The sequence below is a fragment of the Meriones unguiculatus genome, chromosome 11 (assembly GCF_030254825.1).
Source record: "Meriones unguiculatus strain TT.TT164.6M chromosome 11, Bangor_MerUng_6.1, whole genome shotgun sequence".
In the NCBI taxonomy this organism is placed as follows: Eukaryota; Metazoa; Chordata; class Mammalia; order Rodentia; family Muridae; genus Meriones; species Meriones unguiculatus.
This window is the reverse complement of record NC_083359.1, coordinates 48,178,068-48,204,836: the sequence shown is the minus strand read 5'-3', so window position 1 is coordinate 48,204,836 and position 26,769 is coordinate 48,178,068. Positions and strand designations below refer to the sequence as shown.

General features: G+C 52.8%; 4 protein-coding genes across 4 annotated transcripts; all 4 read left to right on the top strand.

The window, feature by feature from the left end:
• Positions 1-6,924: 6,924 nt before the first annotated feature.
• Positions 6,925-7,413, top strand: Prm1 (protamine 1). The gene is made up of 2 exons (XM_021648388.2): positions 6,925-7,119; positions 7,211-7,413. Exons 1-2 carry the CDS (start codon positions 7,017-7,019, stop codon positions 7,258-7,260), a joined length of 153 nt encoding a protein of 50 aa, XP_021504063.1. The 5' UTR covers positions 6,925-7,016; the 3' UTR covers positions 7,261-7,413.
• A 1,362-nt stretch (positions 7,414-8,775) lies between these two features.
• Positions 8,776-9,132, top strand: Prm2 (protamine 2). The gene is made up of 2 exons (XM_021648389.1): positions 8,776-9,001; positions 9,083-9,132. Exons 1-2 carry the CDS (start codon positions 8,776-8,778, stop codon positions 9,130-9,132), a joined length of 276 nt encoding a protein of 91 aa, XP_021504064.1.
• Positions 9,133-9,706: 574 nt separating this feature from the next.
• On the top strand, positions 9,707-10,024 carry Prm3 (protamine 3). Its single transcript, XM_021648392.1, has one exon. It carries the CDS (start codon positions 9,707-9,709, stop codon positions 10,022-10,024), a length of 318 nt encoding a protein of 105 aa, XP_021504067.1.
• Positions 10,025-15,790: 5,766 nt separating this feature from the next.
• Positions 15,791-17,511, top strand: Socs1 (suppressor of cytokine signaling 1). Its single transcript, XM_021648405.2, has 2 exons — positions 15,791-15,897; positions 16,399-17,511. The coding sequence occupies exon 2, from the start codon at positions 16,449-16,451 to the stop codon at positions 17,085-17,087; it is 639 nt and encodes a 212-aa protein (XP_021504080.1). The 5' UTR covers positions 15,791-15,897; positions 16,399-16,448; the 3' UTR covers positions 17,088-17,511.
• The last annotated feature ends 9,258 nt before the right edge of the window (positions 17,512-26,769 follow it).

Here is a 26,769-nt window from a genome sequence, read left to right as displayed (position 1 = left end):
GGGATTATAGGTGTACCCCTACTCCTGGCTTTTTAGGTAGGTTCTGGAGAATTAAACACGTATTTCCACAGCCCTAGAGTGTGATGAATCAGAGAGACACCAAGTCCTATAGCCAGCATGCACTGGCAAGGCTGGGACAGGAAGGAATCACCCTGCATGGCCGCCGTCCTCTGTCCCCTGGACATCTGCTGGCCCACTTTGTTGTTTTCTATCCTGACGTGAGGCTTGCAAAGTTAGCGCTGCTCACTCTGCTGGGCAAGGAAACGGAAGCTCAGAGAAGCCTGGCCATCTGATTCTGCCTTATAGCTGCCTTCCCTTCTCTTGTGCTCTCTGACCTAGGACTGGAGTTTGCAGCAAATAGTCTAGTTGGCCCTTGCTCTGGAGAGGCTTGTGTTCATCTGTAAAAACTTCTGCCTCAAGGCTCATTCACATCTCTAGGTCCCGGTAGCTGTAGCCCACGCTCCCTAAGTCCATAGCTGGTTTACCTCTGCCAGCCTCAACTGGCCCATCTAACATGGGCATTTCCAGGGCTTGGAGATGAATGTCACTCTTGGCACCTCCTTGAGCCAGAAAGGGCTGGGCTTAGTCCTGTGTTTGGTCTGGGGATGATGACACCACTTCTAAATGTTTTCCTGCACAGCAGAGGTGTGGAAGACCAGCGGGCATCCTCCTCTTCACAATGAACACCTCGACAGCTCCTAAACACATAACTCACGTGTGAGCCTGGGACCTGTGCTCACAGGTGTCCCGGAAGGGCTCCTCATGGTGCCGGGAAGGGCCAGCTCTGCATGGGTCTCAGAGACTTCAGCTGTCATTGCACTTTAACTGCAAAGCTCTCAATGCGGTGACCTGCAGAACAAAGAGTATGTCTTGTATTCATTCGCCTTCCTGTAACCCAACCTGAATGGCAACAGGAGATGCAGTGTATGTCCAGCCCAGCTTTGATCTTTTCACACGACAACACCGAGCAGGTCTCCGCATTTTCTTTCATTTTGATTCAGAACAATAGTCCCTTTTAGCCATTTGTATTTCTGCATTCTTATTCCATCCCATACACCAATACCGCAGCACAGACCTTCCTATTACCATACTTCAAGAAAAGGGCTTTAATACTCTGTTGCAGACAGGGAAACTGGGGGTCTGGTTCAGACTGAGGCCCTGCAGCAGGTTGCCACTGGAAGGAACATCTCACTGCCTGGATGAGCTCGTTGGCTACTGCAGCTGTGGGTACAGTGTGGTGATTCCCCCAGCTCTGCAGCTGCCCTGGGTTCCCCACGCTCTGCAGCCGTTCTCCGGTGCAGAACGCTGTGTGCTTGTGCAGACAGCTGTCTGGGAACCGCCACCATCTTTCCTTAGAGCAACTGCAGCAACCAACCACAGGGCAAGCCCGGCAGGAGGGGAAAGTGCAAATGAACCCCAGCTGGCCACTGAGTTTCTCTTTCCTGTCAGATGAGTGTCTTATGGGACCTGTGGGTGTGCAGGCCCACAGACGCCACCCAGCTGGTTTGTCCTTGAGGAACACACAGGAACTACCTACCAGCTATTTGACTATTTTACCACCCAAGTAAAGATCCAGGTCAGTGGGTTCCAGAAGGTTCCTTCAGTGCCATTCTAGGTCTCAAGTGCCTTGACCCTTCCCCACATTATTTAGCCAATGGCTCTGCCTTCTTAAAATGTCAAGCTTTCCTGTTCTTTTTTGTTTGTTTGTTTGAGACAGGGTCTCACCATGTTGTCTAAGCTAACCTGAAACTTGTAGCCCTCTTCTTTCTGCCTCCCAAATGCTGGGGTTACGGTTACACTGAGCTTCCTCTTTGAATTGTTTTTATCACACTATTATTTTTTTTGAGTGCTTGTGTATGTGCATGAGCCTACTGGGCTGGCAGCGGAGTGTGAAGATCAGAGAACAACCTGTGGGAATCAGTTTTCTCCTCACACTCTGTGGGTCCTGGAGACTAAATTCAGGTCATCAGGCTTGGCAGCAGGAGCCTTAACCCACTGAGCCATCTCTTCAGACCCTGTTCTTTATTCTTCTGTTTACTGTTTGTTTGCATGTATGTTTGTGATCTACATGTCTGTATACATGTATGTGTCCACTTGTATGTGTGGGGATGTACATACTTGCATGTGTGAACATGTGAAGGCCTAAGGTTGTTTAGTAACACTCACTCCACTTTACTGAGGCAGGGTCTCTCTATTAACCCAGAGTTTAGCAATTCCATCTAGTCTGACTAGCCAGCTTGCTCCCAGGGGCTCCTCCATGTCTGCTTCCTATGTGTTCCACAACTACCTAGTTTTTATGTGGGTTCTCAAAGTCCTGGTCCTTGTATTGGAAACACTTTATCCACTGAGGGTCCGTTTCCATGGCCCTTGCTTTGTTTGACAAGAGTCTCACTGTGTGACCTAGGCCACCCTTGAGCTCATGGCAATCCTCCTGCCTCAGTCTCCAGTGTTGGGATTACAGGCTCTAGCCACCATGCCTCATTTGGTTTTTTTATTCTCTCTCCCCACCCCTTCTCTCTCTCTCTCTCTCTCTCTCTCTCTCTCTCTCTCTCCAAGGTCTCACTATGTAGCTCTGGCTGGCCTTAAATGCACAAGGATCTTCCTGTCTCTGCCTCCTGAGTTCTGGGACTGAAAGCGCGTGCTCGGTGTGTGTGTGTGTGTGTGTGTGTGTGTGTGTGTGTGTATGGGTGCCAAGAAGAGCAAATGTTTCCACCATAAAGGAATGCTAAGGGCTGGGGAGATGGCTCAGTCAGTACAGTGCTTGCTTTGCATGCATGAGGACCTGAGTTTGATCCTCAGCACATAGGTGTGGTGACTCATGCCTGTAGTCCCAGCATTGGGGAGGCAGAGATAGAAGGAGCCCTGGGACTCACTGGCCAGCCAGCCTAGTGTACTCTGGGAGTTTCAGGACAGTGAGAGATCCTGCCTCAAAAAAAAAAAAAAATACACACACACAAACACGATGGATGTCTGAGGGAAGCAGATAGCTTTTCCGTGGCTCGAGCATTACAGTGTGAACACACAGGGGACCATCACATGCTCTCTATTAATATGCACTGGCTTTATGTGCATATCAGTTAAAGGGAAGTTAAAAGTCTGGTGTGGTAATGCATGCCTGCAACCCCAGCACCAGGGAAGTAGAGGCAGAAGGATCTGGAGTTCAAGGTCATCCTCAGCTGTGTAGCCACACAACCAACTCAGAGCCTCCTCCCTCCCATCGGATGTAGGTCTGTGCACAGGCTGAAGGCCCTGGGGAGGCAGCTCCTGGCCTCTGTAATTACAATTAGTCATGTTAGGGATGCCAAACAACAGTGGGAGAAGCCTCAGTGCCGTCAGAGCACTACCTTCCCTCCTCCCCGTGTCCTCGCCTAAGTCACACCCTCGCCCTTTCTTCCCCATCTCCCCCTCCCTCAGGAAACAGGGGCAGTGTGTGTGATACATAGGGAATAATGCCAGGCTAAGACTCCAACACCCCAAACACTTATCATTTGGAGACACTTTTAAGATCCCAGAAGATTCTAGTGCTGTTGAGAAGACAGATGTCATCATAGAAAGGTGAACCTGAAACAGTAGGAATTAATCAATAGTCATGAGAAAAAAGGAGAGACATGAGATAGAAAAAGGAACAGAGTTAGCCCTGTGGCAGAGCCCTTTTCCAGAATTCTGAGACCTGCACTCCAGCCCCACGCTGGGGGAAGTCTCCACACAGTGTCTCAGCTCCAAGGAAGGAAGTAGGGGTGGCGCTCTCCTGTCAAGAGGCTTTATTGAGATCACAATGGGTGGGTGGCTCGGTGGCACACACCCGCCACTTCAGCGTCTGGGGCCCACAAAGGCAGTACTATGGTCACTGATCTTACGGGCTTGGGCAGAGAATCATGGCAGCAGAGTCATGTGAAATTCTATACCACCTGTCAGATAGAAAGCAGAGGGGCTGGGGATACAGCAAGGCACCAGGACTCGATGTAGTTGCAAGGAGCCACCCCCCGTGAAGTACTTCTCTAACCACGCTCCATCTTCCATGGGCTGAACTAGTCACAAGATAAGGGCTCTCTGGTTCTAGTCTGCCCTGAGAACTTACACACACACACACACACACACACACACACACACACACACACAATTTTACAGTTCTAAATGCAGTCAGGGTTCGAGTTACGAATCATTCCACTTACATGTGGAAATAAAGACACACTTTCATGCATCTAAAAAAGTTTTTAGCCTGGGAGCACACATACACACAGACCCGTTAGTCAAAAGTGTGTGTAAACAGCAGTGGCCCATGGCTGAGCACCTCATGCCCACCCTGAGGGAGCTTCTTGGAGATGTGGTGATTCCAGCACCAAACCAAGGAACACAAAATGAACAGCTAGGAGGATCCAAAAGGCAGGTTATAACTGCTAAAATCTGGATGTGACATGAACAGTTGGTCCCTAGATGGTGGCCCTTCTTGGGAGGTTATGGAACCTTCAGGATATGTGCCTTAGCTGGTAGACACAGGTCAGTCACCAGGGGGACCTTTGGAGGGTTTTTCCACCTCCAGTTCTAAAGTCCTCTGCTTCCTGATCCATGAGGAGGTGAAAAAGTCACACACGTTTGGTTACCTGTATCAACAGTGTGACAACATACCTTAAGGGACAGTAAGGAGGGTACAGCCCATCATGGTGGGAAGTCAAGGTAGCAGGAGACTGAGGTGGTCGGTCACATCGCAACCCCCAGCTAGGAAGCACAGCTGAACACTGGTGCTCAGCCCACTCTCTCCTTTCACTGAGTCCAGGACTCCAGCCATGGGATGGCACTGCCCATATTTAGAACGGCTCTTCCCAGGCCAATCTAGAAACACCCTTACAGAAATGCTCATAGGTCCGTCTTCTGAGTGAGTCTACTCACTCAAACTGAGACATCAACTATCACCGCACAGCAGCAGACAGAACACCCTGGCTGCCATTCCTCTCTAACATTGCAGGTTGAGAACCGCTGAGAGTACGAGTCAAAACAAACACCCTTCCTCCTCGAAACTGCTTCTGTTTGGCATTCTGCTACAGCAACAAGACAGGCAACTAATAAAATAACACAATGTATAAAGTACTCACAAATCCACACTGACAAAAATGATGGCAAAAAGTTGACGGGCAGCGCCAGGCTTGGGGAGGGAACCTCCAGTGTGGAGGGTTTCAATGGCTGGTGAAGATGTGATTCCTTAATCGTGGGCCCTGCAGAGAACCCCAAGCTGATGGAGAAGGGATCATTCTGTCAACACTGTGACCCTAGTCTACTCAGGTCCATTCTCTGCAGGCCTTAGTGGCCTGAAGTTTCATCTTCAGACACCTCACTGTAGGTTGGAGGAGGGGAGCCTGCACTCTCTTGGGAGCGCACCCTACCTACTTCCCTAGAGCCTCATCTGTCTCAGGCTCTGAAGACCGCTCATGGGAGTGGTCAGGAGGGATCTGAGGCAACTACCAGACAGTAACTCTTTTATCCCACCCACTTTTCCTCTGTGCTTGGACAGTGGGTGTGACTGGGTTTCTAGAAGGCCAAGGCTAGCCTTTAGTCCACCTTTGTTCAAACTTGAAAACTCAAGCTCTACAATGAGAATTAAAAAAAAAAAAAAAAAAGGTCTGCGTGAGAAGCACCCACGGTGTGGGGCTTAACAAGCGAAGCCTGAGCTGAACTTCTGCCCTGCAGCTTGCCCAGAAACCTTGACTGATCCCTGGGCTGCACAACTGTCCTGCCAAGGGCTGTTCTCGGATGGTGAGGTAACTGTGAGAATGAAAATAATGAAGGCAGAGTGAAAAATCAAAGCGGCCAAGTCCTTGTTGAGAAGGGAGCTGGTTTTTTGAGGCTTCCCCTTCCACACAGATTGGCTGCTTTTCACATCCTGTGCCACTGTTCACTGTCCGCTTCCTGGCCAGCATGTGCCTACCACCCTTCTGCCTGCCAGTGTGTCCCCAGGAAACTGAGGGCCTCTGCCTTTTACAGAAAGCAGGACAAAACCTCTCTCTCACTCCATGCTACTTTCCTGTAACCAGATGTCAAGTCTAATATGAACTTTGATCCTCTATACACCAAAAGTTTGGGTCCCACTCCATCTCAACCAATCCCCTGTTGCTGCCCTGCTCACTTCCTGGGCCTCCCTCCCCTTGCTTCCTGACCAACCAGCTTTCAGCCATCCTCTCCGGCAGTGCAGCAAGAGAAAGCTCACTCCTGGAAGCAGTGGCCAGCAGCATCACTCACATTCATCTCCTGTCTAGCAGTGTCCATGCGGCTCCCCTGTTTATACCAGATGCACCTAATGGGGCCCCAGTGTTTCCCTGGAGATGATGCCTTCAAATTTGTTCTTAAAGATTTATTTTATTATTATGTATACTGTGTTCTGCCTCCATGTACACCTGCAGGCCAGAAGAGGGCACCAGATCTCACTATGGGTGGTTGTGAGCCACCATGTGGGTGCTGGGAATTGAACTCAGGACCTCTGGAAAAGCAGCCAGTGCTCTTAACCTCTGAACCATCTCTCTAGCTGGGGCTTCCACTAATTTTTCATAAGGACAAGTTCCCTCAACAACATCGTCTGGGAAGTCTGAACATGCGTCTTGTTTCACAGTTGACTTTTCTGTGGCTGTTTCACCCACCTGCCTGGCCTTGGGTTATCTGTCAGGGCCCGGCCTGGAAGCAGGTGTGCACCAGGCGGTCACTAACACCTGTTTGAATGCTGGCTGAGTGCTCAAGAGGATGCCATTCTTGCCACTCCCTGACTGTGACACAAGCAACCCCTGATGACAAAGCTCTGCCCACCCCTCTCATGCCCATATTTGGACATTATACAGGTCCTCACTGGCCATGGTCTGTGAGGTCCTGGCCCTCTTTGACCTCACAGTCCCCAGGGGCCCCTAGTGTCTATAAAAGGAAGCGTGTGCAGGCTCCCCAGTCACAGCCCACAAAATTCCACCTGCTCACAGGTTGGCTGGCTCGACCCAGGTGGTGCCCCCTGCTCTGAGCCAGCTACCGGCCAAGCTAGCACCATGGCCAGATACCGATGCTGCCGCAGCAAAAGCAGGAGCAGATGCCGCCGCCGCAGGCGAAGATGTCGCAGACGGAGGCGATGCTGCCGGAGGAGGAGGAGAAGTGCGCAGTGGGACTGGCTGGGCTGGGTCCAGGGTTTCAGGGATTGGGCACAACCTGGGAGCCCCTCTCACCATCTTTCTTGCCTTTCTAGGGTGCTGCCGCCGCCGCCGCAGATACACCTTAAGGTGTAAAAGATACTAGATGCACAGAAATAGCAAGTCCACCAAAACTCCTGCCTGAGAATTTTACCAGACTTCAAGAGCCTCTTGCCACATCTTGAAAAATGCCACCGTCCGACGAAAAACAGGAGCCTGCTAAGGAACAATGCCACCTGTCAATAAATGTTGAAAACTCATCCCACTCCTGCCTCTTGGTCCTTGGGCTCTGGGAGGGGTGCGCGAATGTGGTAAGGGGACATGAGTGATGGTCAAGTGGGCAGGGCTTCAAAGCAAATTCTCAATATCGCCTCCCCAGCCACTATAGCCCATCCCAGAAAGGTACGGGACCTTGTGCAGACACACAAGGCTTCACTGAGCCTGCGGGCTCTTGAGCCCCAACCCCAGTCATTGTCATCTCAAAGGCTGCCCTTGATGTGTAAGGCCTGTATGATGGGCTGGGATCTATCCCCGATCCCTTCTCTGGTAAGCCCATGGGGGCTCTCCTTTTTTTTGAGGCATGGTTTCTCTGTGTAGCCTTGCCTGTCCTGACTCGGTTTGTAGAGCAGGCTGGCCTCAAAAGCGGCCTGTTTACCATGCCCAGCTTCCTGACCCCAGGTCGTTTGTTTCCACCTTGCCCAATTACTCTGGTTACAGGTATGTACCAGGGGCATACCTTTTGTGCCTGCCCAAGGCCTCATGTATACTAGGGGCTCACTGTCCTTTAGGTTTTTCTACATCCATATCCTGAAGCCCTCTTTGTGTCACTCTGCTCCACCCCCACATCCTCCACGAGAGGGGAAAGTAGGATCTTTGGAGCTGTGGTTCTGATTCTGGAATTCAGTAGATACAACCACTATGTTGGTTATATATTCTGTGTTATGAGCCAGGGAGATAATCAGGTGTGGTGGCTCATGCCATTAATCGCACGTGGGAGGCAGGGGCAGATGGAGTCTGAAGCCATGTTGCCTTTGGCTGAACTCTGGGCCTGCTTGATCCTTAACAGGCTTTCTGTGCCTTGGTTTTCCCCATGGAAGATACAAGGTAACAGTATTATGTGACTTTGTTCATTTTAGTTGTGAGCTGTGTGTAGTGCACATGGAGAAGGTGGGAGGAGTCTTTTCACACAGACTGGGAGACGATTTACTTAAGAGTGCTTGCCTGGCATGCCCAGTAAACCAGGCATGGTAGCACCATGTACTTGGGAGGTGAAAGTGAGACAGGCTCAACCTTGACTTGAACCTGGTCCCTTTACCTTTACCTTCACAGAGTACCCTGTCTCACACCAAGATGCTGACTTAAAGGGCCCCTGTTCCCAGCCTGTGAGCCAGTGCTGCAAACCCTGTCTGTGTCGCCCTCACAGAGGGGACTGGGCAGGGTGGGAACAATCAGGGGTGGGCCGCCAGGTCACAGTGGGGTTCCCCTTTATATACAAGCCCTCTGAGAGGCCCCCACACCAGACCATCATCACCACCAAGAGCAGGTGAGCAAGCTTCCACCCTCCTCCTCCAATCCAGGTCAGCTGCAGCCTCAGCCCGGAGCCTCCTGATTGCCCAGCACTATGGTTCGTTACCTAATAAGGAGCCCCAGTGAGGGGCCTGGGCAAGAACATGGACGCGAGGAGCAGAGGCAAGGGCTGAGCCCAGATCACGCGGAGGACTATGGGAGGACACACAGGTGCTGCAGCTACCGCAGACGCAGGTGCTGCTCCCGTAGGAAGTTGTGTAGGATACACAGGAGGTCGTGCAGGAGGCGGAGACGCTGCTGCCGCCACAGGAGGCGCAAAGGTAAGTGCCACCCAGCAAGGCCCTATCCAAACCCTGTTGCCTCTCAGGCAGCCTAGCAAACTGGAACTTTCCTTCCCCAAGGCTGCAGAAGGAGGAGGAGATGCAGGTGCAGAAGGTGCAGGAAGCACTAAGCCTCCCCAGGCACATCCATCCTGCCTGGAGCCAAGGAAGTCACCTGCCCAAGGAATAGTCACCTGCCAAAGCAACGCCACGCGAGGCCGCACCACCATTCCACGTTGATGTCTGAGCCCTGAGCTGCCAAGGACCCACGAGATCTGAGTAATGAGCAAAGCCACCTGCCAAATAAAGCTTGACACCAGACTCACTGGCTGCTGTCTCCTTTTCATGACCGTCACGGGCCTGAGGGAAGGGAATAGGGACCATTCCTACAGTGACCTGAACCATGCTGCCCCAAAGAGTCACCCAAGGGAAACAGTCCTATCATGAGTAGGACTGACTTGGTAGTAGAAGGCTTGCCGGGACCCAAATGGGGTCCATACTCAAGGCCATTTTCAGCTCCTGTCCAAAGACTTAGTGTGCCCTCTCCAGCATCTCCATGCCATATGGGCCAGGGTTCCAAATTCCAGGGTGGGTGAGGGTGGTGCCTTGGAGACTCTTTGTGAGGTCAGTGCCACGCCCACTAGCCTCACATCCTCTCACTGCCCAAGTTGCCTCCCTCCTAGTCCAGAAAGACAGGAGTGGGCGATGGGTTCCCGCTGTGCCAAGCTCAGCATCAGCCATGGCACGGCCCAGAACACGGGTCACAGCCGTGGCCACGAGTCCTCCATGAAGAAGCTCGTGGCCTGTGTGAGTCAAGACAACTTCTCCCTGTCATCTGAGGGTGAAGAGGAGGAGGAAGAGGAGGATGAGGAGGAAGAGGAGGACGAGGATGAGGAGGAAGAGGAGGACGAGGAGCAGATCCCGGTGAAAGGCAAGCTGCTGCTGCTGGAGCCCGAGAAGCAGGAGAGCACTGAAGACTCTGTGGCCCAGCCGAGCCCTGAGCCCAAGCAGACGCACTCCTGACCCACCATATGAGGCCTGCCCAGCACTGGGTGCCCATTGCCACTCCAGAGGAAGAAGGACATTCAGAAAATAAAGAGTCTCCAAGGAACTCTCCTGGTTTCCATCTTTCTGCGTGAACCCGTGGGACCTGGGGACACTGTCAGGGCTGGCTTACAGCTCTATAATAGCGTTGGGTGGGCTATCCCTCATTTTAAACATGGACACATTTGTCCTCCAGGTTTGTTCCTGGCCTCCTAGAAGGGGCACCCCCGAGAAGCACAGAGGAAAGGTCCTGGTCTGCAACAGTCCTGACCCCATCTTCCATTAATTCCTATACAAGAGAAGCAGCAAGTTGGCCCATGGGTGGCACAGAAAAGAAGGGAGTAAGGGCCATGCTATCCCTTGGCTTTCACTCACCCTGCCACAGAGGCCTCCTGCAGCCAGCATCCCAGTGTCACATTTGTTATGAGGACCTGGGTAGTGAAGCCCAGTGACAGTCTTCAGGGGAGGGAGGAGGACCCATGCAAGGTCTCAATGGGGGTTTGGGAAGGTCGGTGGGGTACTATGAAGGATGAGCAGTAAAAAAAGAAACTCTCAAAATGTCCTTCAGGTATGACCTGGTCTCCTCACAAGCACTAGTGAGGGAGTGAGCAGAAAGGACAGCCAGGCTGAACTCGAAAGGACAGGAAGGACAGCTAGACTGAATTAGGCAGGACAGAAAGGCTGAGGTCCTGAGGCCTCAGAGCCCAGCCTAGTATAGTGCAGGCACAGAGCCTGTGTTTTAGGTATGCTTCCCCAACAGGGGTGTGGATGATACAACCCTGAATATAGGTGCCAACTAGCCACTGCTCCAGAAATTTTGGATTTATGGATACAGGATCCCAAGCTGTGCCTTTGATTGGCAGTGCCTGGGCTCAAACCCAGGACCTTGTACATGCCAGGCAGGCTCTTGTGACAGCTCTTCTGTCCTGTGAGGATACTTGCCAGTGAATGGGACAGCCTGCCCAGGTGGTCCAGCACAGAATCATAATTCTTAGTGTTACATGGAATGTGGACACATCTCTCAGGGAGGGAAAGCTACTAAGATGATGTCCCCAGGCAAAGCTGGCTGAAAATCGTGGAGTAGGCAGGGCTCAGTAACTCAGGCAGTTTTCACAATGGGCCAAATGGCATGTTTATTAAGAAATGAACTTAGAACTGATAATGGTTCACACCTGAAATCCCAGCCCTCCGAGTGGAGTCATCCTCAGCTGCACAGTGTCTTCCAAGCCAGCTCACTGAGACTCCCTCAGCAGGTAGGGGAACTGGCCAGCACGCTGAGTCTGAGGAGAGAAACCACTCTAGGAGTTGTCAAACACACACACACAGAGTGCTGGCCGTTTGGTGGCGAGAGGCAGGTACGCGGCACAGAATCTCAGGAAGGGCCATGTCGGCAGGAGGGTAGACAGCATCTGAGGCAAAGCTGTGCAAGTACAAGACTGGCAGAGCAAACAATTGGCTCTAGTAAAGTACCTGACGATTGGGAAGAGCACACTGGCCTTCAGTGCCACCCGACCTTGTCCATGCTGGGGGCTGGCGCAGAGGCTGACCCCCAGGACTCAAGGCATCCCAGGCTGATAAGAATGGGAGGAATGGCTCACATACAACTGAGGGGACCTCATGGCATACCCAAGATGAGACTTCAATGCTCTGAAGCTGACTCTCAACCTCTCGCCTGGAAAGTCTACTGGGGGAGGTGGGCCCATTCCAGCCCCTAGCCACTGTGCGAGCCTTTGTTCCAAGATGGTACACAGTCAGGATACACTAGCTCATTGCCCATCCCACTGGCTATACCTCCCACGGTAGGCTAAGCACCGGTGCCGGGTGGAAAAGGAAGAGAATTCTGCAGCTGCCTGTCTTAGACCTCTGCTCTAAGGTCTCTGGTAGTATTCCCAAAGTTGGCTCTGTGAGGCGGGTGCAATGATTATCTTTATTCCACAAAGCTGGGGAAACTGGAATATGGAGGCATGAACATACAGGGAGGTAACAAGGAAGCTTAGTTGTAGCCTCAACACAATCTGACCCATGGGACCCCAAAAGCTGCCCCGCCCTGGAGGGAGGGTGAGGGGCAGGGCTTTGCCGTACCTGTCACCCTCTGTGGCCTGTGCCATCATAATTGGCCCAGCTATATAACTAGGGGCTGTGGAGACTTTCGAAAGCTTGGCCTGCTGGGAGAAGAGGAGGAGCAGGAGGACTCTGTCCTTCCAAGTGTGGCCTCCCATGGACACCAAGATGCAGAGTCTTTCTACCACCCACTCCCACCCCCATAGCTCCTCTCGGCCCCAAGGCCACACCTGTAACCAGTGCAACTGCAGCCACCACTGCCGGAGCTGCAGCCCGGCAGGCCACCCAAGCTCCAGCTCCAGTCCCAGCCCCAGCCCGCCATCGAGGCACCCCAAACCAACTACGCAGTCCAGACACTCCCCTCCAAGGACGGGCCACCACCGTGGCAGCTCCTCCAAGACCAGGAAGACCTTGGAAGGGAAAGTGAGCAAGAGAAGGGCTGTCAGGAGGCGGAAGCGGACAAACCGAGCTAAGAGGCGTAGCTCAGGTACTTGCCGAGTGAATGAGTGGGAGACATTGCTGCAGTGGAGAGTACCAGCAAGGCCGCTCCAGAGGCCCTTGGCCACTGGCTAAGCCTAAGTTGGGAGGAGTGGATGGGAAGCATTAAAGTATTAAAAGCTTCTTTCCCAATCCTGTCTTTTAGGAGGAAGACACAAGTGATACACTCCAGGTTGTTCCTGTGTCCATTTGATCCCAAAAGGAGATGCACATCACTAGGGAAGTGTTGGGATGATCTTACAGGAACACGTCACTGCAGCAATTTCTATGCAACATGGATTAAAGCTTGTACCCTCGAAGCCTATACTTGAGTCAGTTTTATTTTTTTGGGATTTTTTTTTTTTAAGTAGTCCTGTCCAAGCACTTTAATATCCACCTTGTCAGACAACAAACCAAGTTCAGGAAGCAAAGATATCCATTCTTTAGGGATCCACATGCCAATGTGGGTCCACACTGGCACATGTGTGTACCAAGTACTTGGTGTTGCCTCAGTAACCTAGCCCTGGTCCTCTGACAATTCCATTTTGGCCCATCCCATTCCCTTGCTGGGAGACCTTTAGTGTCCTATGAGTCTGTACTAGGCGGCAATCCCTTAAAGAGTGCTGCCACTTTCAAAATCACACAGGGGCAGCATTTCCCAGCATGACATTGTGAACACTGGAAAAAGAAACCAAAGGATCTGGTTTCTCCCTCCACCCCACTGGTAGTGAAAGGTGGCCTGTAGGCCAAGGACACTGAACCACCTCTTGCATCCCCTGATACTAGTACAATGTTCCGACTCCAGAGGACTCTACAAATTCAAATTCCCTGCTCTGGACCCCAGAAGCTATGTTGCTCAGCACATTTATTTGAATTCAGTTTTAGAAACTGAAACCAAATTGTCTGCAATAGGAAAACTGCTTGACTCACCCTGTACTTTGCAACCCTATGAGGGGAAGTGCAAGGGGAATGGAAGGCACAGAGGAAAGCAAGAAGCTCATTTGCCAGTCACAATGACTGGATCTCCTTGCTCCATTCTGATGGTCTGTTGGGTCAGAATCTGGCTATGAACACGACTTGGACCCATGCACCACTGGGCACATGAGTGACAGGAAAATGCTTAGAATGCAGTCAGCTTAACTTAAGATGGTCACAGCAAAGGAAGTAAAAGCATGGTCCCTAAGGATGGATGGGAGAGGGCTAGCCAGGAGAGGGGTGAGAGCATGTGCCCTCTGAGGGAATGAAGGTAGCTCTTCTGAGCAGCTGCTGAGGTTGCCAGTGAGGGTAGGGGTGATGAGAAGTCTGGGGCCATCTGCTATTTATAGGTTCCTTCTGCAAAGGCCTGCCAAGGAGCCTGGCAGAGAGGCAGGCCTGCAAGGGGCCAGCCCAGCCTTGCCACCTTCTGCCACCCACTTCAGCGCCAGCCTTCTGATGCCAAGTCTCCCTCTTCGAAGCTCTTCCACTTTGCCTGCTCTAGTCTATACTTTCTGGTCTGGGTGTCTACACAGTTAGGCTGGGGATGATCTGGGTGTCTACACAGTTAAGCTGGGGATAGAGTTTGCATAGTGTTCTTAAGTAGATGGTTTATAATCCCAGGTCTTGGAAAGTAGGGACGGGAGGACCACATGTTCAAGGCCAGCCTGGGCACCTACCAGTCAGCCATGGCCTTGCAGAACAAACTGAATCACAAAACCACCCAGTGTCCTAATGATAGACCTATCTCAAAAATAAAAGAAACACAAACAAGCCACTTCCACATCCTGAAGTCACGCAGATGGAAGGAAGCAGCAAGAGCAAATACCTCCTGGGAGTAGTTTGTAAGTGGAGTTGGGGTGGTGGACACATCCATGGACCTGAGTGGGGCAGTGTTACCCCCAGCACAGAAGCAGAGGGCACACAACCACAGGCACATGGGCTAGAAGAGGTTGAGCTGGGGGAGAATCTTTTGTTAGCCCCATCACCCGCCAAGGGCATCCCAGCCAGCACCACTCAGCATCTCCTTTCTCATGCCCCCCATAGAGGTGTCATCAGTGACCACTACCAGCCACACAAATTCAAGGAGCTCAAGACAAGCTTAGCCTGGGGAAACTGAGGCTGGGAGACCAGAAAAGGACATGGCCCCAGAGCTTCAAATGAGCCGTCCGGCAGCAATCTGAGAGAAACCTGTAGATGGCAGTGTGCGTCACTGTGAGGCACAGAGAAGCGTGCACGCAAACCTCACCCGCCTTCATTCATAAACACAGTCACCAGACAGGCACCTATTCATGCCCTTCCAGGACAAACTAGACACTGTGTCCTAATGATAGGTCTGACCGGTGCAGGCAGATGCTTGTTGGAACCTTGAGGGTGTCTGTAAGATTGAGGAGAGGTTGGGAAGGCAGTTTGGGGGTTATGGATAAGAAAGCCTTATTATCATTATTTCGCACTGGGATCATTTGGAGGTGCCCAGCCATTGAGAATTACAACCCCGCTCCGAGCCTCAGTTTCTCCCGCTGCCTACGTATTAGGAGTGCAGGGAGAACGAGTCAAGGCCGCTGAGGACCCAGCCCAACCCCGCCCGGTTTCCGAGGAACTCGGCCGGGAGCGGGGGCGCCCCTCCCGCACCGCCTTAGGCTTCCTTTGAAGCCTCTGCGGTCAGGCCGCCGCTTCCTGGGAAGCCCAAGCCAAGGCCAGGCCGGGTGGCCAACGGGAGGGGCTCGGCCGCGGAGCTCCGAGGCTCTGAGGGAGGGCGTTGGATCCGCCGGCCTCTAGCACTCACTAGCCGGGCCCCAAAATGGGCCAGATTGCCAAGGCCTGGGCGGGAAGGACCCTGGCAGGGAGGAGCTTCTTAGGGGGTGCAGGCTTCAGGGGAGGCGGAGCCCAGAGCAGGAGGACGCAGACACCCGGAGGGGAGGAGGCGTGTCAGGGCCGCGCTAGCATCCCACCCGGCGGGTTGCAGAGATGTGGGGCGAAGGTAGCCAGAGCAAAAGAGCGGGCACCAGGTCCTAAGGTGGCCATCCCAGACACGGACCAGAGATTCCGGGCAGAGCCAGAACGTAAGGACACAGAACTCCCAATCAGGGCAGAAGCTAGGCGAAACCGAGAAAAAACCGCAGAAGACCGAAAAGGACCCAAACGACAGGCCAGAAAGAGAAACCGAAAGCGGCGGTGGGCGGGATCGGTGGGCGGGGCCTCTCTGGTTTAAGAGCCTGATGCAGGGGCGGGCAGCAGCAGAAAGAGCTGCGGCCGTGGCAGCTGCACGGCTCCCGGCCCCGGAGCATGCGCCACAGCCGCCCCGGATCCCCCAGCCGCGGCGCCCCGCGTCCCGCCGCCAGGTGAGCCCAGGCAGCGTCGAAGGAGGAGGCGGGAGGGGATGGGAGGGAGGGGAGCAGAGCCCAGCAGGACTAGCCTCGCAGACTGCGTGGCTGGGTCGTGGATACCACGCCTCTGGCGTCCGCCCCACCGTCTCGCCCAGGCGGCCTCTCGCGCGCCCGGGGTGCCGGCAGCGCCTCCTCTCCGGCCTTGAGCCCAGATCGCCCGCCCGAGTTCTAGTCCCCGGCGTGGCCAGCAGGCGGCAGCCGCGGGGCGGCCAGCCACCAGCGGGGACGGCCGGGAGTCGGGCCCCTCTCCACGCCCCCTTCTCCACGCGCGCGGGGAGGCTGGGCTCCACAGCCAGCCTGGAAGGGCTCCACGTACGGGAACGGCCTACTTCGCGGATGAGCCCACCGAGGCTCAGAGGCTCCGGGCGGATTTTGCGTTGCGCCCTCATTCCTTGGGGTCCGCTGGCCGTCCAGTCACCCGGCCGCCCGGCTCACCGCCTCTGTCTCCCCCATCAGCGCAGCCCCGGACGCTATGGCCCACCCCTCCGGCTGGCCCCTCGTGTAGGATGGTAGCACGCAACCAGGTGGCAGCCGACAATGCGATCTCCTCGGCAGCAGAGCCCCGACGGCGGCCAGAGCCCTCCTCGTCCTCGTCTTCCTCCTCGCCGGCGGCCCCCGCGCGTCCGCGGCCCTGCCCTGCGATCCCGGCCCCGGCCCCGGGCGACACTCACTTCCGCACGTTCCGCTCCCACTCCGATTACCGGCGCATCACGCGGACCAGCGCGCTCCTGGACGCCTGCGGCTTCTATTGGGGACCCCTGAGCGTGCACGGGGCGCACGAGCGACTGCGTGCCGAGCCCGTGGGCACCTTCCTGGTGCGCGACAGTCGCCAACGGAACTGCTTCTTTGCGCTTAGCGTGAAGATGGCTTCGGGACCCACGAGCATCCGCGTGCACTTCCAGGCTGGCCGCTTCCACCTGGACGGCAGCCGCGAGACCTTCGACTGCCTCTTCGAGCTGCTGGAGCACTACGTGGCGGCGCCTCGCCGCATGTTGGGGGCCCCGCTGCGCCAGCGCCGCGTGCGGCCGCTACAGGAGCTGTGTCGCCAGCGCATCGTGGCCGCCGTGGGTCGCGAGAACCTGGCGCGCATCCCTCTCAACCCGGTACTCCGCGACTACCTGAGTTCCTTCCCCTTCCAAATCTGACCGGCTGCCGCCGTGCCCGCAGCATTAAGTGGGGGCGTCTTATTATTTCTTATTATTAATTATTATTATTTTCCTGAAACCGAGTGGGAGCCCTCCCCGCCTGGGTCAGAGGGAGTGGGTGTGGAGGGCGAGGTGCCTCCGGCTTCTGGCTGGAGGCCCCATCCTGCCTCTCGGGGGGGCCTCCCCTCCTGGTGCTCCCTCCGGGGCCCCTGGTTGTAGCAGCTTATGTCTGGGGCCAGGACCTGAACTCCACTCCTACCTCTCCATGTTTACATATTCCCAGTATCTTTGCACAAACCAGGGGTGGGGGAGGGTCTCTGGCTTCATTTTTCTGCTGTGCAGAATATCCTATTTTATATTTTTACAGCCAGTTTAGGTAATAAACTTTATTATGAAAGTTTTTTTTTAAAGAAAAAAAGATTTCTAGAGTATGCTTTGGCCAAACGTCCTGGGTTTGCAGATTCTTACTTGAAGTGTTGGGGATGCTGGGGATTGGGCAGTGTGCACAGCTCCACCCAATGGTGCTGGGGATCAAACTGCCAGGCTACTCTGGTGTGCTCCTGGGAAGATGGCGGCTCCAGTCTGAGCTCTCTTGGGTATCCGAGCCTGGGCACTGCTACCCTTGATTGATCGAATCCTATAGGGCCAGCCCCTGACACTTAGTACTATTACAGAGGAGAAAAGCGATGGATAGGTGGTTGATGCCAGGCCATTGCTGGGCTGCAGAGTTGGGCCCTTTGACCGTCTGTCCAGCATCAGTTTGAAACGGATGACAGAGGAAACTTCTTTGCTTCTCTGACCACAACTACTTCCAGGAAGAGGGTGGGGCAGCGCGCCAGGGCTCACCGAGTTTTTGGAAGGAGTGGCAGGTTCTGCAAGCCATCAAGTACTTCAGAGGGGATGATGAGCCTCGCCAGCTTGACTTGTTGCTTCTCTCCCCACTCTACCCTGTGTACTTTTTTGGAGCCAGAAAGCTGCTTTGTGGTCTGTGGTGGCAGGGGCCTGGGTGCTGCTGGTGGCTTGGGCAATTCCCTTTGCCTCTCTGGGCCTCTCAAAGGCCCAGCTCTCTGAGGCAGTGGCGCTGTCAGGAACCTAGGTGGAAGGGCTGTTCCAGGACACGTGGGGCACCAGAAGGGACCCAGACCCTGTCTGGGCAGGTGGCTGGGTGGGAACTTGGATTGCACTGCTTGTCATCGGGTGGGCTGAGTCTCTGCTGAGGCTAATCGACCTTGTGGGCTTGCCCCACATATCTTCACGAATTGCCATGGCTCCAGCAGCCCGGGACTTGCTTCTTGCTTCTTTCCTGAGGTTTGGTGATTGTTCTGCGGAAGCAGCTGCTCTGAGCATACTGGCAGGGCCCAAGCTTGCTCTGGGGTTTTAGAAGGGTTCCCAGGGTAGACAGTCCTTTAGGAAGGTAGGGTGAGAGGATGGAGGCCATATCTTGTTTGCCCTCTTTTCCTTCTTTTTTAGCCCCAACCCCTGGGAGATCCTCCTCTTGCTGCTTTTCAGTCCAGCAGGGCAAAGGTCAGAGACCAGGTAACACTAGTGACACCTTGCACACACCCCGCCCCTCCATCAAGACCTTGGAGGGGCTGGGCTAGCTGGGAAGACCCTGCTTAATACTTGCACTTGCGCCTGCCCCTGGGAAACAGGTGAGAAGGCCAAGAAGAGCTCACCTGCAGGTGAGGCCCCACTGCTGCCTGGCGTGTACTCAGCAGTTCCCGGTCGCCTTTAAAACAGTCACCTCTCACCTGGGCCTTCTGATTGCTCCTGTGGCACTGTTGGCAGCCCCATCTCACAGGCCAGAACCAGGCGCTCCTTCAAGCATAGGTGAATAGGCAAATCGTTTTATGGCATGCCAGGGGGATTTCCTAATCAGAAAAAAGTCAAGTGCTGTGTTAATCACAAAAGTCACAGACAAAGCACTGTAAAAGCCTCAGGCAGAACAGCTAGAAAGAAAGGTTCCTGCCACACTCCCCAGAGCTGGCCCGTTCTTCCCTTTATGAGTCATTAAGAAAAAAATCCTGACATATGGAAGGTGACCTAAAAGCCCCTGGGAACTGCACTCCAGTGTCTGTGTCTGTCGCCCTGTGGCTTTCCTGGGGTGCAGATTCTCTATCTGGTCCTCAGACCTCAGCCTTATGATTCAGCAGTGCTTACGTCAGTGCACAAGAATGAAAAGTGAGAGGGGCGCCAAATAGGGGCCAGGTGGGGTGTGGGGCTGAAAGCCTGGGAAAAGAACAGGGCTGCTTGCATGGACATACACACTGGTGTCAGACCAGCCCAAAACCAGCACAGCTCACAACTGCGGTCTTTGTTTTACTGAGGAAGAAGAGGCTCAGAGAAGTGCACGAAACTCTAAAGTGGTGGCCAGGCCTTGGAGTAGGCCTGTCCTGTGTCAGCAAGGTGAGTTTCTTTATTCTATCGGTTTTTTGAGACAGGGTTTCTCTGTGTATCCCTGGCTGTCCTGGACATACTCTGTAGACCAGGCTGGTGTCTAACTCAGAGATCTTCCAGCCTCTGCCTCCTGAGTACACCGCTACCCCTGTGAAAATGCATGGCTAGGACTCCCCTTGTCCTGAGGCTTCTCTTTAGCCTTAGGAGTTGGTCATGGAATGGGCAGGCAGAACTCTTCTGTGAAATGCCCAATGTAAAGCACTTAATACAGAACTATGATATGTAGTTAAGTGCCTAATCTCTACAATGTGTGCAATAAAGGCTGTTCAGGTCCAGATAACAAACACTAAGTGGAGGCTGGGAGAGTTGAGAGTTTAAGGTCAGCCTGGGGTACAAATCAAGAAATAGTAAATACTGCCCATTTCAGATATTCTTCTAAGCCCCAAGAATACAAAAATGAGGGCTTCTGGGTTCTGCTCTCATGAAGGGTACCAGACACGTATAAAGGAACAACACTGCAAGAAGAGGCAGTGCTCAGAGGAAAGCTGACAGTAGCTGGACAGTGGGGTGTTGCTCCAGGTCCTGTGGCCTTTGGATAGACAGACAGGTAGCTAGTCCTGACAACAAAGGTTTGGGCTTCCTGCCTTTGTGGGGTCATTCCAGGCCAGACCTCTGCTCCAATAAGCTAACAACAGGGAAAGCAGAAGGCCTAGACCAACACAGGCCAGTTGTGGACAGGCCTCTCGCAAACACTCAAGTGTGAGTCTGTTTGGCAGCTGGGTCTGAACAGATGGTCAGGACACAAGAGGCTCCTGTTCACCTGAGCAGGGTGGGCCTCGGCTTTAGGGAGGGAGGTGCATGGGGCTGACAGGTGGTTGTGACCTGGGCCATATGCATGGCTGCTCCATACCCCCTACATCTGGGCAGCAGCTGGCCAAGGCTCCCACAGACATCACCAAGAAAGTGCCTAGAATAACAAGCTCAGCCTGATTCTGGGGGACCCTCAAGGTTCCTCAGAGGAGGACTTATTTTCACCAGAGCAAAATCACAGCAGGACAGTAATGCCCAATCTGACACCTTAAACTTGGAACTGGGACCTAAGTAAGCCACGGTCCTTATGGCAACCACAGATCCTGAGCTCACAAGTGACTGTGAGATGCTGATACCACATCTCCCATCCTGCCCTTGCACACTCGCTGCCAAGTGCTGCACGCTGATGATTATCACCAAACTTTGGGGCTACGCCGGGCTCTGCTCAGCCCTACTTGGTTCCCTTCACCAGTAGCCCCCTTGTGGAGCGGATGGGGGCTTGTGTATGCAGCCTAGAGCAGATGACATGTCCTGAGGTCACGCCAGATCAAAGTGTCCACACCCCTTTTTTGAATATTTATTATTTTTAATTATGTGCATGTGATGTGTCTGCATAGGTGTGTGTATGTGTGTGTGTGTGTGTGTGTGTGCATGTGATGTGTCCGCACGTGGGTGACAGTGCCCAGGAGAACAAAAGATGGGATTGGATCCCCTCGAGTCAGACTACACGTGGCTGTGCGCTGCTCAGTGTGGGCACTGGGAATGAAACTCATGTTTTCCTACATTTTTGTTTTTGTTTTTGTTTTTCTGTGGCTGTAATAAAACATTGGCTAAAAGCAACTTGGAGGAGGAGGAAAGGATTTATCTCACCTCTTAGGTTACAGTGTATCATTGAGTGAGATCAGGGTGAGAATGAAATTGAGAACCCGGAGAGAGAAAACAAAGTAGAAGTCATGGAGGAATACTGCCTGCTGCCTTGCTCAGCTTGCCCCGTGTACACATGGACCCCCTGCCTAGGAGTTAGCATAGCCCACAGAGAGCTGGGCCTTTCCACGTCAATCATTAACCAAGAAAAGGCCCCACAGATCCCACCACACGCCAGTCTGCAGGAGCCCCTTCCCTTGACAGGTGACTCACTCCTGTCAAGCTAACAGAAGCTGACCAGTACATGAGGCCTTTGAAAGAGTAGTGTGGCTTTTAACCATGAGCCAGCTCTCCAGCCCCTATCCTTTTTTTTATTTTTATGTTTTGGGTTTTTTTGAGACAGTTTCTCTGTGTACCCCTGGCTGGAACTTGCTCTGTAGACCAGGCTGGCCTCAAACTCAGTGATCTGCCTGCCTCTGCCTCCCAAATGCTAAGGTTAAAGGCTTACGCTGCTGCCGCCCTTCCTCTCACCCTCTATAATGAGGGTCTCCACAGGCTCCTCTAAGTTGGATTCTTGGAACTTACTACATAGCCTGGGTTATATCTAACCCCACCCCTCCCACCTCAGCCTTAAAGTGCTAGAATTACAGGTTCAGACTACCATGCCTTGCTCCCTTGCCTCATTTACTCTTCAGAGAGTCAACAGTGTTTCCACCTCATTCTAGGCCCTACTGATCCTTGTCTTTCCCAGCCATGCAGCCCAGGGTCTTCAGACCCTTCTCCTCACCTGCAAATGAAGCAAGCTATTAGCCTCTCAGACAATGTTAAATAAAAAGACACCTATGAAGTTTTTGAGCAAGTCTTGCTATATAGCCAAGGATGCCCTTGAACCCACAATTCTCCTGCTTCAGCTTCTTGGGTTCCAAGATTACCAGTGTGTATCACCACACCTGGCTTTTCCTGTTTTAGATCAAACCATTTATTGACTACCTACCTGACCCAGTTTCTGCTGTGAAGAAACGGGCTCAGAAAGGCTGAGGAATGGCTCTGGTTTTGGTGGATGGATAGCAGGGCTGGCTCAGATGCCTCTGATGGTTTTCCTACTCACTACAGGTGATAGAGGATTGAGGGTTTATACCGGGGATGTCCATAGACCGGCCAAAGCTCAGAGACCCTACCATTTTAGCCTGCGCTTTTCCCACAGTGCAGGCCCAAGAAGCCAACAGAGGCTGCTGTGGGGGTGTGGGGGTGTGGGGGTGTGGGGGGTGGAGGATTGCCTGTAAGACTGTGTTAGAATCAAGCCTGGGAGAGCTTCCAGATCAGAATTGGACCCTGTAGAGACTGAAGAGGGCCCACAGGTGACTGTGAGGGTGAGCCAAGACCCAGGAAGCATGAGACAGACAGTTGATTCCCTATGAGGATAAAGTCTGAAAGATGACACAAAAAGTTGGCCCTACCTGGGAACCTGCAGGGACTTGTGGGTAAACCATGCACTCCCTCTCACAGTTGGGTGCAGCCAGGAGGGATGGCCAGACTGGATGAAGGGGAAGAGGGGGTGGGGCCTGGCTGACTTAGTCTCACAAGGCCCCTGCCCAATGACATTCCACTCTAGGAGACAGCATAGAGGGACAGAGAGCCAGGGCTTGGGCCTTGGACTTGGCTTTGAGTTCTGGCTCTATCAACTGAGGGCCTGTGGTGGCTCATTCATAAAGCCAGGATCAGACTCAGTTAGCATATCGCCTCTGCCCTGGCTTACGGAGGTCATGGGCATTAGAGCAAATGAAAAAAAAACTCCTCCAAGTCCCAAATCTAGGGGCTCATAATAATAATAATAATTCTTATTATTATTATTGTACTTGTGCCAGCTGCCCTGACGTCAGTTGAACCCATGACCAGTCCCATCCTGGCCTCCTCACTCACTGATAGGAGCAGTGACAACCAGCTTAGTGTTGTCAGACTCTCTCTGGATGTGAGGCGTTGTTCTAAGTCGTGAGAGCATAGAGCCCCACACCCTCTGCACACATCAGAACAGATCTGATCGCTGGAGCTCTGACCTCAGAGAACTAGATAAGTGTCAACGTCAAACCCCAGGCTGGGTCTAACTCTGCATCCCTGTTTTTCTCCCACTCCTTCATGTTCAGTCCTAAGCAAATCAAGCATCCGTGGGCTCCGCTTGTATTATTTGGCAATATCTATCCAAGTTTCAGCCATTCTACTATTCAGTTGTGTGGGTATTGGTCTATGTGTTGTGTGCATGTGTGTGTGTGTATGTGCACACTTGCCTGCATGCAGATGTACATCAGGTGTCCTTCCTCAATCCCTCTCCATCTTATTTTGGGGGGCACAGTTTTCCACTGAACTTGGAACCCACTTTCCCAATAGACTGGCCTGCCATCAGATCTTGGGGATCTGCCTGTCTTTTTCCTCCAGTGGTGCTGCTTATGTGTGGATGCTGGGAATTCAAACTCAGGTCTTCAGGTTTGCATACAAGCCACCATGCCTAGTCTAATCAGGTTACTTGTTGCCTTAAGGAAATTTTATATCAAGGGATCATGGATCATGGCCAGAGCCGGGATGGACCAATAGTGTCATAAGCTCTGCTGAAATAGTCGGCTCTGCTCTCTCTATGTGAGGCATGCAGTGAATGCTGCCAGCCATTTTCTTGAGCTTGCCTTGCCTGGTGGGTGCTGTTACTGTTCATTTGGTGGACAAGAGTGCTGAGGCTGTGAGAAGCTGAAGCTCCTACAAGCTTCACAGCCCATCCATAAAGAAGCAAGATATGTGCCATCAAGTGTCAGAGACTAGGATTGTTTGGTTTTGGGTTTTGAGACATGATCTCGGGTAACACAGAATGGCCTTACTATGTAGCCCAGGCTGCTTGTGAACACCTGATTCTCCTGCCTCTACATCTAAGTGCTGAGATCAGAGGCACACCCCTCCACATCCATCTATTGAGGTGGTCCAGACACAGTTGACTCACTGCCTGAGCTGAGCAGAGAACTTCCAGTGAAAATAGAAAATGCAGTTGCAGCCACAGTCTAGTGGGAAAAGGGCTTGCTGGGTAAGCATGTACACTTGAATTCAGATCTCCAGCACCCACATACAAACCTGGCCATGGTGGCATGTGTCTGCAGTGCCAGTGCTGGGAGGTGGGAACGGAAGGATCCCAGGGGCTCACTGCTCAGCTGGTCTACTGAGTCAGCTCCAGGTTCAATGAGAGACCTTGTCTCAAAAATAATGTAAAAAGTGATTGAAGAAGACTCTTTGGCCTCTCCTTGAGTATACACACACACACAGGAGAGAGAGAGGAGAGAGAAGAGAGAGGAGAGAGAGAAACACAAAGCTTGGGAATCCCTGGAGTAGGGTAAGGGCCCAGGTAAACGCCAGCTGTGGGGTGAGATGGGATCGTGTCAGGCTCACACAGGGGATTACAGAAACAGCTGGGAAGGCTGAGTCACAGAATACATGCTCAGTACATAGCTTTGTGTAGGGCTAGCCAAGGCCTTTCTCCTTCACTGCTTACATGACCATTGAAAATGAAACACAGCCTGGGAGCCATATGTGTGTCTTACCAGCCTGGTGATAGGAAAGACCACAGTTTCCAGAACGTGGTTTGAAATTAAAGTCTTTAGGTCTAGGGGGTGGTGGGAGGGGCCCCTGCCAGATGGGTAGTGTGTGGGACAAAGAGTAACAGGGAGCTTTAAGGCAGGCCCTCACTTCAGGGAAGAGTGGGATGGGTGTGGGACAGGAGTGTGGCCCAGGGATTCAGAAAATCGAGGGTTGAGCATGGAGGCCTGACAGTGGATGAGCTGGAATGCTGCTGTTTTCCTGATGCGGTCCTGTCTGGCAGCTGCAGTTGTTGGTCATTTTACAGATGAGGGCAATGCGGCTGAGTACTCATGTTCTAGAGCAAATCTACACAGTAGACAAAGCATTAAACCCAGTAAAGTAACCCTAGAACACTCTAGCAGCAAATGACTGCCAGGTGCCCAAATAGGGTCTCATTTCATGGGACCTAAGATTCTTCCCAGTCTGGCTGCTATGTCCATTCTAGCCTTCCCTCACCCACCCTCTCCATTCTCATTCTCTTGCTGTATTCACTGCCAGGGTCTCATGACTCTCTAGACAGTTTTGAGCTCCTGCAGGAAAGGCTTTGATGTTTTCTTCCTCCTTTCTTGGCAAACATGTCTACGTAATCTCTATGCCTCGGTTTCCCTAGCTAAGTGTGAGGTAGTTGGAGAGATACAGGCATTAATAGCTTTAAAGGGCTTAGAAGTATGCCGAGTACAAAGGCCACTGGAGATAAGGTAGGAAGTCCACATGGGGTTAGGAGAAGGTTAACTGAGTTAGAAATGGAACTGAAGGGAGGGGCAGGGATGAACCGGGGCAAATGGATAAAGCAGACACTGAGACCCCCAAGGTCAGGTGTTAGGCTATGCATAACATTTCCTTGCTGATTAAACATTTTATTTTTTTCCAGTGTGTATTACAGGAACACATCACCTGAACCTGAGATGCGATCTGTTGTTGCGTGGGAGTTTCCCCAGTACCACATAAACTGGAGCGTGGTGGTTTACAACAGTCATCCCAGCGTTTGTGAGGGAGAGGCAGGAGGAGCAGGCGTTTGTTTGTTTTTGAGACAGGGTTTCTCTTTATAGCCCTGGTTGTCCTGGAACTCATTCTGTAGACCAGGTTGGCCTTGAATTCACAGAGATCTTTTTGCCTCTGCCCCCAGAGTGCTGGGATTAAAGGCATGACCAAGCAATGCCATCTTCTACTAGCTACCTAGTAAGTTTGATGCCAGCCTGGGCTACATGAGACCATATCTCAAAAAAAAAACATACAAAACTTGTCTCCTCTGGGTAATGAAGTTTGTGAAATTCAGGACAAAGAAAAGAGGTGGGGAGACAGAGATGTGGGGGGGTGGAAGAGGGAAAGAAGCAGAGGGGTGGGGGCCAGAGAGGAAGGAAGGATGGAGAATACAGGAGAGGAAGCAAAGGAAAGATGGAGAAACAGGAGAAGAGGAGAAGGAAGACAAGGAGAACAGGAAGGAATGGGAAGTAGAGAGCTGAAGGAAAAACTGTTGTGTTGGGGTACAAGCTGGCAGGAGAAACACAGGCATGAATAAATGAAGGAATGAGCTGAATGATCGAGGGCAGAGATAAAGTAAAGGACAAACAGATAAGGAACCTAACGGTGTCAGAGCCATCTACAGCCCCATCCCCCAGTGCCTCGCTCTGGGCTGTGTGGCTGCCATTAGAGATTTCTAGGCTCCAGCCCGGCCCAGGTCCAGAAGAATCTGTTGGTTGCAGCCTTGACCCCATAAAGCAGAGCCCACTGCAGTGCTCAGCGCTGGGTACCTGCTCACTTCTGACCCCTGAAAACTGAAAGCAAAAGCCATCCTGAGAGCCTTGCCTAGACCTTCCTGTCCCTCGGCTGGTTTCTTAGAAATCAGCTGCCCGTGCTTGCACTGGTAGCCTGGACTTCCTCCCCAGCCTACTCCCTTCCTCCTGGCAGGTATCTCAGTGCCGGCAGTGAGGGGCAGGGGTTACTGTTGGTGTAGGGACAAACATTCAACCTGAAAATGTCTACTCTGAGCCTCCTGTGTGCC

What these genes read in the sequence shown, in the direction of transcription:
- Prm1 (XM_021648388.2), top strand. Translation starts at nt 7,017, where the DNA reads ATGGCCAGATACCGATGCTGCCGCAGCAAAAGCAGGAGCAGATGCCGC. An exon ending in CTGCCGGAGGAGGAGGAGAA is followed by an intron (nt 7,120 to 7,210) that starts GTGCGCAGTGGG and finishes TTGCCTTTCTAG; the next exon opens with GGTGCTGCCGCCGCCGCCGC.
- Prm2 (XM_021648389.1), top strand. Translation starts at nt 8,776, where the DNA reads ATGGTTCGTTACCTAATAAGGAGCCCCAGTGAGGGGCCTGGGCAAGAA. An exon ending in CCGCCACAGGAGGCGCAAAG is followed by an intron (nt 9,002 to 9,082) that starts GTAAGTGCCACC and finishes TCCTTCCCCAAG; the next exon opens with GCTGCAGAAGGAGGAGGAGA.
- Prm3 (XM_021648392.1), top strand. Translation starts at nt 9,707, where the DNA reads ATGGGTTCCCGCTGTGCCAAGCTCAGCATCAGCCATGGCACGGCCCAG.
- Socs1 (XM_021648405.2), top strand. Translation starts at nt 16,449, where the DNA reads ATGGTAGCACGCAACCAGGTGGCAGCCGACAATGCGATCTCCTCGGCA.